The sequence below is a fragment of the Anopheles coluzzii genome, chromosome X (genome assembly GCF_943734685.1).
Source record: "Anopheles coluzzii chromosome X, AcolN3, whole genome shotgun sequence".
Lineage (NCBI taxonomy): Eukaryota > Metazoa > Arthropoda > Insecta > Diptera > Culicidae > Anopheles > Anopheles coluzzii.
The window spans coordinates 12,163,180-12,173,698 of NC_064669.1; the positions used below are offsets into that span (position 1 = coordinate 12,163,180).

Sequence of the window (10,519 nt, forward strand, 5' to 3'; positions counted from 1 at the left end):
TTTACGGCGACCGATAACGTTTTGACGAAGCCCGATTGGCTAGGTAAACCCTGTAAGTTGCTTCATGCCGCTGGCAATCTCATCCAAAGATGGCGGGGGTTTCTCGTTGTCTGCATCATTGCAGTCGCGGGCGTTAGTGCTGTGCTGCAGCTGTAGTTGTTGCCTTGTTCTGCCACTTGCGCTAGCCTTTTCTGCCTCAGGCGTCCTTCGAAATAGCACTTCCACTTTGTACTACACGCAATTATTTATCGATAGAAGACCCAATTCCAATTTACGTACTATAGAAATCTAGAGCCGGTTTCGTAGTACAGTCGTCAACTCGTACGACTTAACAGCATGCCCGTCATGGGTTCAATCCCCAAATAGACCGCGCCGCCATACGTAGGACTGAATATCCTGCTATGGGGGGGAATCAATAAGTCACTGAAAGCCTAAGCCCACAAGTGGATACAGGCAGGCCTTGACCGACATCGGTTGTTGAGCCAAAGAAGAAGAAGAAGAAGAAGAAATCTTAACGCTTTAAACACGATTAATCACACACAAATCCACAACTTCAGGCGTTTCGAACACCAGTCAATGTCTTATGATGATTATGAAGAATTGTGTGTCTATGATTATGAAGAAATTAAAGCAAACTTAAGTTTGTTTTCATGAACATACAACTCCACACTAATTTTAGTAATCTGTACGACAATAGTTAAACGTCTAATCAGGAAAAAGATTTATTTTTAAATATCCCGTTGAAGTAGGTTCAAAGAACCTACAAGGTTCGTTACGAGCCTTTTGTAACAGTTAATCATCTCGTTTGCTCCTTACGCATTGTACCCGGATGCTAACGACCTACGGGAACGGCAGCAGTCTGGAAGCACTGATCGAACGATGTCCACTGGCCCGTGGACTGGCAGGTGATGTCGATACTGCTCTGCCGGCAGCGAACCTTCAGCGAGTCACCGTACAGGAACGAGCTGCCCGCCAGTATGTAGGCCATCGGCAGATTCTTCGGTCGTCCACAGGAGATGCCTGCAAGAGAAAGAGGAGAAAGACGAGCGAGAAATCCCTCGCAAGCGTTATGAAAGGCCCGATCTCTTGTCCCTCCTGCTATCAGATAAAATAAAAAAAACCTACGTGTACAGCGCGCCACCATCGGGGTCCAGCGGCCGTTCGGCAGACACTTGACGATCGGATGGCCCTTGATCGTGTAGCCCGGCTCGCACCGATACTCGATCTCGTCGTCCACGTAGTACTGCTTGTCCCGCGAGCCGGGCGCAATCAGCATGTTAGCCCGGGTCGGTGGATGCTCGCATACGGCACCCTCGCAGAAGCCTTCCACCATGGTCCAGCGCCCGTCCGCACCGCACACGGTCACGGCCGAGCCGCGCATGCTAAAGCCCGCATCGCAACCGAACTGGATGCGATCGCCCGGATCGGCCAGCTGGCCGCTCGATAGCAGCTGCTCGAGGCGCCACTCGCCGGCAGGACGGTGCAGGGTGGCCAGCGCAACCATCGCCACGTGGCTGTCGATCGGCGGGCTGGGCAGATGGCTCAGCGGGCATCGCTTCGGCGGAGCGGCAGTTGTTGTCGTCGTCGTCGTGGTCGTGGAGGTACTCCCCGGTACCCTATCCGCCAGCTCGATAATCTTTTTCAGTGCGGCCGATTCGCGCGCGCTCCGCTCCTCCAGCAGCCGCTGGTACTGCGGATACACGGCATGGGCCACGTTCTTGAGCAGATGCTTGATCTTGGTGTTGGTGTTCTCCTCCTGCCCGATGTCCACCACCAGCTCGTCGTCGTAGTTGAGCTCCCGGTCCATCAGGATCACGTCGATAAACTGGCAGATCACGAACCGGTACGCGTTCTCGATGTGGCTCGGGTAGCGCATCTCCGGTGCGATCGGGTCCACCGAGCCGTACAGTATGAAGTGCAGCAGGTTTTGCGGTACCACCCGGTTGAGGTTCGGCTTGACCGTGCGCATCAGAAAGCCGAGCAGCCGGACGTCGATGTTGGTGAGGCGAGGCGCATCGCGCTGCAGCGAGAACCCGCTCAAATCCGTCCAGTTGTTGCCGGCGATCGTGCCGGTTGCGGAGTAGCAGAACAGCGAGAGCCCCCGGCCCGGTACGGCCGGTGGCGTACAGCCATGGAACAGGTAGTCGCGCAGCTGCTTCCAGAACTGCACATCCGGTCGACGGTTGACGCGTATGATGAGGGCCGATTGGGTATCCCGGCTCGGTTCCGGCGTGGTCGTGGGAGGAATCGGCACACACTCGGGCAGCGGTAGATCCCACTGGCCGCTCTCGAGGCAGGTGAGCAGATTGTCCTCGGTTAGGGCGTACTCAGGCAGGCAGCGTACTTCCGCCAGCACGCCCACATCGTAGCTGTCCAGGTGCTGCTGAATGACGCCCCGTTCGGTTGCGTAGATGACAGGTGCGCGGCCATCGTGCGCTTCCAGCACCAGCGGCGGACATTTGACGATGCTTATGCAGTCGGGCGGCGGCCCAGACCAGGTACCGCGGGCAGTGCAATGCAGAAGCTCCGCGCCGGCAATGAGGAATCCATCGTCGCAGCTAAACCGAGCCTCGCCTCCGAAGCTGGTCTTCGTTAGTAGGACCTGACCGTTCAATGGAGCACCGATGGTACCGCAGCGTGTTACTGCGAGTGGATGATAATTCCCGTGTTAGAGTGACAACAATCTAGTTCCGGTTCCGATGGTTTTCTGGAATCTATTCTGATTCTGGAACTGATGCTGGAACCTAATCTGGAATAAACTCTGAAATCGTTTCCGGAGCCGATTTTGGCTCCTGGAACTGTTTCCAGGACCGATAGAACCAAATCTGGGATTGATTCAGGAACCAATTTTAGGATCGATCCAGGAACCGTTCCTGGAATCGATTCTGAAACCATTTCTGGAAAGGATTTTTGAATTGATTCTGAAATCGAGTTTGTAGCCGATTCTGGAACATTTTCGAGAATCGATTCTTGAACAGTTTCTGGAAACGATTTTGGAATAGGTTCTGCAATCGATTCTGAAATCAATGTTGGAACCATTTCTAGAATCGATTCGGGCATCGATTCTGTGTCAGAATAGATTTTGGAACCGATTCTAATTATTGGAATCGATTCTGGAATACATTCTGGATCCGATTTTGAAATAAATTCTGTAAATCAATTTTGCAACCATTTCTGAAATCGGTTCTAGAATAGATTCTGGAATAGATTCTGGAAGAGAATAGATTTTGGAATGTATTCTAGAAGCGATTACCGAACCGTTTCTGGAATCGATTGTGGAATTAATTCTGGTATCCACTCCGACTCAGGAATAGATACTGGAACCAATTGTAAACTGGTTCTGGATCGAACCGATTTGGGAAGCGATTCTGTAGCCGCTGTATTCTGAATCGATTCTGAAATCTTGAAATACTCGAAAAATTCAGATTCAAACATGGAAAACATATCCGGGACCGTTGCCGGAGCCGACTCTAATTCCGAAAACTGATTCCAGACCTACTCTCTAGAATTCCAGCAAACCAAGGAGATAGCCGGTATCTATTTCCCATGAAAAGTTCATTTCCCCCGTCACAAAAAACGCTCTATTCCCACCATTGCCACGTCATACTTACGCTTGCAGAACTGTACGCCCGCAGTCCACTGGGACGTGCGCAGACACTCCGAAAACGATGGTCCGATCAGCTCGTAGCCTTCGTCACACTGGAACACAGCTCTCGTACCGTCGTACCGTACTGACCCATTCGGTAGCGAATGATTCCGCGGACAGTCGCGACAAAAGCTCGACGGTACGATGCGCACCAGTCCGACAGTCTGCAGTCGTAGATCTATCCATCGCACCAGATCCCCGCTGTACGGTGCGCAGGTACGGTAGAGATGACGGACCTCCTCCAGCTCAAGCTCACGCTTCCACAGGTCTACGTACGCCATGCGACCTCGGTACGATTCCGTCTCGCTGAATCCGCCGCCAAGTACATCCTGTTCCTGGCCAAACACGTACAAACCGCCCGACTGTATCGGTGCACCTTCGCTTAGACGCGACCCGTATGCACTCCGTTCCCCGTCGACGTACAGCGCGTACCGTCCACCTGCACTTGTCCAGCTGACGCATACAAAGTGCCATTCGCCGTCGTTCAACGAGATGTTCGTGACGACGTGGGCACCGTTTACGTACAGTACCAGCCCGCTGTAGTCGGTAAGTGTGAACGCATTGTCAACGGTGGCCGTTGCATACGACAGCAGTGTGCCGTAGTTGAAGTCATCGTCCGTCCGGTACCAGCCGCACATGCTGATCGCCCGCAGATCCGTCGCATCGCTGCTGTCTGCTGCCAGCTTGACGTACGCCTGCACCCCGGTACGAGGAAACTCCAGCTCGAAGGCGGCCGACAGTAGCAGCTCACATCTGCTACCATGATACTCCGGCGGGCAGTGACATCGTACCTTACGGTAGCTTTCGTCATCATAATCTTCGGCCGTACTAGCTCCGAGGACTCGCAGTTTGGCCGGTTCACAGGTCGCCCCGTTCCGGCAGTACCTGGACGTTTCACACGGATTGTCCAGTTCGGCACAGCTGGTACCCCTCAATCCGACTGGACAGACACACCGGTACGAGTACGCCAGCGAGCCTGAGTTGGATGGCAGCTGCTGTGTCTGCAGAGCCACCGTGAACCTATCGTTCCCAGCGGCCGTATCGTTCGCTCCGTTCAGACACATTGAGCCCGCCGGGCAGGGCAGATAGTCGCACGGTTCCAGATGGCACCGACGTCCGGTTTTACCGCTCGGGCAGGCACAACTATAGCCCTCGTCGACGTTAACGCACATACCCTCGAACTCGCACGGATTGGGCGTACAGAAGTCTTTGCGCCACTCGCACCGCTCCCCGTCGTAGCCCAACGGGCACTCGCAGAATGGACGACCGTCTACCTCCACGCAGCTGCCACCGTTCTTGCAATGGTCCGACCGGCACGGATCCACGTAAAACTCACACAGTGGACCGCCAGTATAAGGCGGTTGACAGTGGCAGACAAACCCGGCACTACCGTTGCTCACGCACCGTCCCCCATTGTAGCAGGGTGCCGAGCCGCACGGATTTAGCGCAATCTCGCAGTGTTCCCCAACATAGTTCTCGTCACAGACGCACTGATAGCCGAGCAGTGAGCTAGGGTCGACCACACACCGACCACCAACTCCGCACACGTTACCGACCGTACTGTTGCACAGCTGGCCGCCGATCGGGAAGCAGTCGGCGGCTGACTTCGATCCACGAGGCGAACTGTGGTTGGATGGGCACGCTAGACACTGGGCCCGGTTGTACTGCTCCTGGTACTGTCCCGGCTCACACAGGCGACAGAACGGCATCAGCGTCTTATGGTACTTCACCGCACCGTTGACGTTTCCACCATTGGGTTTTGTTTTCTTCAACAGCTTCAACCTTGCCACCGTCCCCGGCGGACACTGGGGTTTACATTCGTGGGCGTGTTTGGCATTGAGTTTGCGCGTGGAATGATGCTCCGGGCATGGCTGGCAGCTGGTCTGGCCCGTTTGATCGTTGTACGACCCAATCGGGCAGCTCAGGCAGCTGTTGGTGGTGTAGTTGTGGTACGTACCCCGGGGGCAGTGCACTGAAAGAAAACCGTTGGGGTGTAGATTATCGCGCGTGCTAAGGAGTAGCAGGCACCACTTACCACAAACCAATTTCTTTGAAATGCTCCCGTTCGCGCAGCGTATCTTCTCGTCCAGCTTCAGGACGCTTAGGTCCAAATTCAGAGCACCAAGCCGACGGCGCAGCTTTTTCTTTCCATTGATCTTCTCGAGCTCCTCTTTTATACGCTGTTTGGATGTGGGATAAGCAGAAGATGCTGCTGTAACAACTATAGTAAACAGGTTCCTATTCCTTTCTATGGCTGAGATGGATCCAGTTACATTATTTTGAACCAGAATTATAGTGGGAGGACTTTAAGGATATTGGGAAATTGGGAGCAATGGTAGGGCCGGAATAGACCAAGATCATTTTGGCATTAGTTCCAGCACTGGTTTGAGTTTGGAGCCAGTTAACAGTCGATTGTGGGTTCTGTGCGAATTCCAGGATCAGTACTTGGACGGGTATTCTTTTGGGCTCAGTTTCAGGGCCTGTATCAGTACGGAGTTAATTCCAATTTGGAAATGGGTTCAGCAGTACTAATAATATTAGTATGGTTTCGAGATCAATCCGCGAAACTATTAACGGTAGAACATAATGTCCAAAAGCGGCATGGATACATCAGTTAATGGTTATTTCAAAGACTTGACATTAGTTCCTAGACCTAGAATGGGTTTGGGAGTCGTTTATTTTGTTGTACTCCTCGGAGTTACAAATCCTTTGCTATTGTTTGGTTTGTAAAATGAAATCAAGCTCTATCCATGCTGCTAATCAAATTTTGTTTTCATCACCTAAGACCTATGAAACCTTTCAGATGTAGTCTAGGTAGGTGGCATGCCTAGAGCGTTCTCATTATTGAACAACTCCATCCAAATGTAGGTCTCGTCCACATTGATAGAGAGGACCTGGCTGACAGACCTGTAAGTAAACTTACCTTTATATTTTCCGACTGCTTGCCATCGGGACGCCACAGCCCAAGTTCCTGGGAGACGCGCTTGTACACGAATATCTTAACCATTGCCCGATCGTTCGCCCGGCCCGGATCGGGCGTAGTAGACGGCTGCGCATTAACGCTACGCTTTACGATACTGTACCGTACCGCAGTGTCCTCCGCGGTGTCCGCACCCCCGTTGCCGGTAGGACAGGCCGGCAGGGTCGTCATCAGCGTACAGTCCGCCTGGTCGCCGCACATCTCCTGTCGCAGCCCATCGCTGAACGCTTCCGACACTTCGTTGATGGCATCCGTATCGTTGCAGAGTCCGGGATCCATCTCGTCGTCCAGCCGGATGGTGATGATCTTCTCCACCCCGGACGAACCGATCACCTTGCTGCATTCCGGCACTTCCAGCTGCTCGCCCCACGTTGGGTTGGCCCGATCGCACACCAGCCGGATGGTTTCCTCCGGCTGCAGGCTAAACATGTAATCCTCCTTGCAGCCGATCTCGCACCAAGCGTGGGACGCGTTGTACGCACAGATCGAGTAGCCGTTCCGCGGCTCCGGTATGTGATCGCAGGTGTACTGCTTCACCTCGACCCTCAGCACACACTCGGCTTCGTTGCCGGAGGCGTCCACTGCCAGATACCGTACGGCGTGGCGCCCTGCCGGCAGATAGCCGAAGGTTACGTTCTGCGTGACGGTAACGTTACGCCCGGAATTGTCGTACACCAGCGGTTCCTCCCAGCGGACGAACGTTTCCTGCCGGTTGGCACTGTCACTTACGTAGTGTACCGGGCCATCCAGGCACTGCTCGAAGACGGGCGGCGTTAGATCGATCACTGTGACGGTGAAGCTACAGCGGGCCTTATTCTTGAACGCATCCATCGCGATGTAGCTAAACTCGTGATCGCCAAGGGCGAGCCGAATTCCGTCCTCCTTAATGCCCGGCTTCGACCAGTACGTAAAGTTGTCGCCACTGTTGTCGAACACGTACGGTTGCTGGAGCCGGCGGACCAGCGCGTGCGGGAAGTCGTCGTCCATCAGCACGGTGTAGTTGCCCGGACACTCGATGTACGGTGGGGCGATATCGATGCAGCGGGGCGTTTTCAGCTTGCTCCACGTGCCGGTCCGTTTGCCGCCACACTGCTTGGTCGAGGGACCGCCCTTCATCTCGAAGCCAAAGTCGCATATCAGCGTGCAGTTGGTACCGAAGGCCGACTTGGACTCGGCACAGTCCGTCGGATCGTACGTGGCGAATGCGACCTTGGGCAGCGCTGGGCATAGGATCTCTTGGAGGAAGTAAAGAGGAAGTAAAGAATATGAACGTTAACGTTAACAGCGGCTGCGTGAGCAATCAGTGTTTTAGAGTTAGCTTCTTACGCTTGCAGGTTGTCTGTAACCCGTCCCACTTGGACAAGGGCAGACAGTTTCGGTTGTGTGAACCCTTCAGATAGAATCCAGGACCGCACGTAAACGAGCACTCGGTATCGATGGGCATCGCTTCGGTGAACCGTTCCGCCGACATGCTGTAGTTCTGCAGAAACGACTTGTTTCGGGGCGTGTAGTCATACAGAAGGTCGAGATCCGGATTGCTGCATACGGCCATACCGTAGTACGGAATGTTTAGCGGTGGACACTTCTTCACTGGTGTAGACGAATTCCGGAGCAGCGTTGGAGCATTCAATGTAGCCGATAAGTAGGGATTTTAATTAGTAGCCAATTCTTGCGATTATACCATAATGCAGCAGATCTACACTTACTCGTACACTTTGCTTCCGTGCCGGACCATTCGCCATTTTCCTGACACAGACGAATGCTGCTCCCCGTCAGCTCATACCCCGGCCGGCAACGCGTACCGCAAGCCGCATTCAGCACCTGACTGCACGGCTTCGGCTCCATCACGAAGTATCCGTTCTCAGGAGCCTGCAGCTCCGGACAGGTGATGGCAACGCAGCGGCCATCCTCGTTTTCCTGGTAGCCGCGAGGACACACGCACTCCTTTTCGGAGGTCGCACCGAGCGTCAGTGTGATGTGGCGTGCGTGCGGACACGACTCACAGGTACCACCGGCCGTCCAGTAGGTCCCATTCGGGCAGGGATGACAGTCTCCGCGCAGTCCCGACCCGGTAAAGCCCGGCCGGCAGATGCAACGGTAATGGCCGGAGGTGGTGAGGCAACTACAGACAGCGTGTGCATCACAGCAGCCGGCCACCAACTCCGAACCGTGCTCTCTTACCTTCCCTCTGTCACACAACCGATCGCAGAGCGACCCGTTAGCCAACGGCACGGAGGGACCATGGCGGTAGTCGAGATGGAGCGCTTGCCGGACCAGCGACTCGAACTGCTCGAAGCTGCCGAGCAGATAGCGATGCTCGACGGACGTGGCAATGCTGGTCAACTCCTCCTCGTTACCGCTCTCGATGCCGATCGAGAAGATCTGCACTCCGTTCTGTTTCAGCCGCTCTGCGATCGGTATCGGGCTCTGGCCGTTCGAGTACCCGTCCGTAATGAGAAATATGATTCGCTCCGGGTAGCTGTCCCGGGCGAAGATCTCTTCCGCTTCCCACAGCGCACCGTAGGTGTAGGTGCCACCCCCACTGTACTCGATGCCCGGCAGCTGATAGTTGAGCAGCAGGCATTTATCGTTCCCGGGCAGTGGCTGCGATATGTGATCGACGTGACGGATTACCTTTTTGCGCGAGCTGAACGTGACCAGCGCCACGCGCGTACGGTTCACGCTCACGTCGAAGCCGGCGAGCAGCTTCTTCACGAACCGGAGCTCGCTGTGGAAGTTGGCCCGGCCGACGCTCGAGCTGGCATCGATCAGAAACACGATGTCGAGCCGATCGTTGCTCCGCTTCAGCCGGCCAATGTTAGCCTGAAAGCGAGCGTTCGCCTGCTCCAGTCGTCGGTCGGGGGAAGTAGTTGTTGACGGCGTTTGATCGAGGTCCTCCGTTACTGTGCCGGACTGTTGATCGTTGTTTTCTGCGGTTGAGCCAGCCTGTTCGAGATCCGGATACTCTTGCTCAGGTAACTGCCACGTGGTGGAATCTTCCTCGCCAGAGCTGAGTGAATCCTCCGTAAACGAATTCGCGCTTTCGGATGTTTCCTGTCCCCCGGCAGCAAACACTATTACCAATATCACAAGCGGTAACACTACACACCGATGTATCGCTAACGACTCCATCATCTTAAGCACTACAGGTTCACATTACAGGTACTGGGAGGTGCTGGAAGGGCACAACAACACGTCCACGCGTTGGTGTTTCTGAATTGGCTTTGAAGTAGTGCCTTACTTCCTGCCTTCTAATCACCCACGCTCTAGTTTGTGAGCATTTTTTTTAGCATGCGCTTCCGAAAGGGGTTCTAAATACACATCTGCGACTGCTTGCTTATCACCCGTTCCAGTGGTCCATACCAGCGTTGCGTCTGCGGGTCAGACATTCCGATTCGATGAGTGTAGCGCACTCACAAAAAAGCAGACGATCATCAACAGCGTTTCGCCTGCTGCAAGTTGGTCTGGTGAAATCGTGTAACTTGTTGGTTTTTTTTTATATACTTATAGCATCAGAATATCAGAATTATTTGTCTTGTGTCATTTTTCACTCGCATTAATTACATATAATTTATTCACAATGACGTACTGTTTTTTAAATCAATTTTAGTTCCGTTGGATCAAAATGAAAAAGTGGAGCTGGTTTCGGGTGATTAGAGTTCCGGAGAGTAGGTTCAATCAGATCTATCGGAACCGTCCGGAGCCGTCGGAATCGCAAGGATAAATATTTGATGTATATTCCCGTGTTTTAATTCCCATGTGCACGCATCTTTGGCGCAACTGGTCACTGCAAGAACATTATTTTATAGAGTTATGTTTTTCATTGCTCCGATTTTCTTTAAAAAATCAATTCTTCCGCAGACCATCGTCTGTTTTACTAGTGATCCAAGGGC

General features: G+C 53.6%; 1 protein-coding gene across 1 annotated transcript; it reads right to left on the bottom strand.

The window, feature by feature from the left end:
• Nucleotides 1-697: 697 nt before the first annotated feature.
• LOC120956159 (sushi, von Willebrand factor type A, EGF and pentraxin domain-containing protein 1-like) lies at nucleotides 698-9,937 on the bottom strand. The gene is made up of 7 exons (XM_040377536.2): nucleotides 8,333-9,937; nucleotides 7,953-8,216; nucleotides 6,570-7,861; nucleotides 5,682-5,826; nucleotides 3,612-5,618; nucleotides 1,126-2,643; nucleotides 698-1,020 (listed from the first exon to the last, which is right to left on the bottom strand). Exons 1-7 carry the CDS (start codon nucleotides 9,759-9,761, stop codon nucleotides 833-835), a joined length of 6,843 nt encoding a protein of 2,280 aa, XP_040233470.2. The 5' UTR covers nucleotides 9,762-9,937; the 3' UTR covers nucleotides 698-832.
• Between the last annotated feature and the right edge of the window lie 582 nt (nucleotides 9,938-10,519).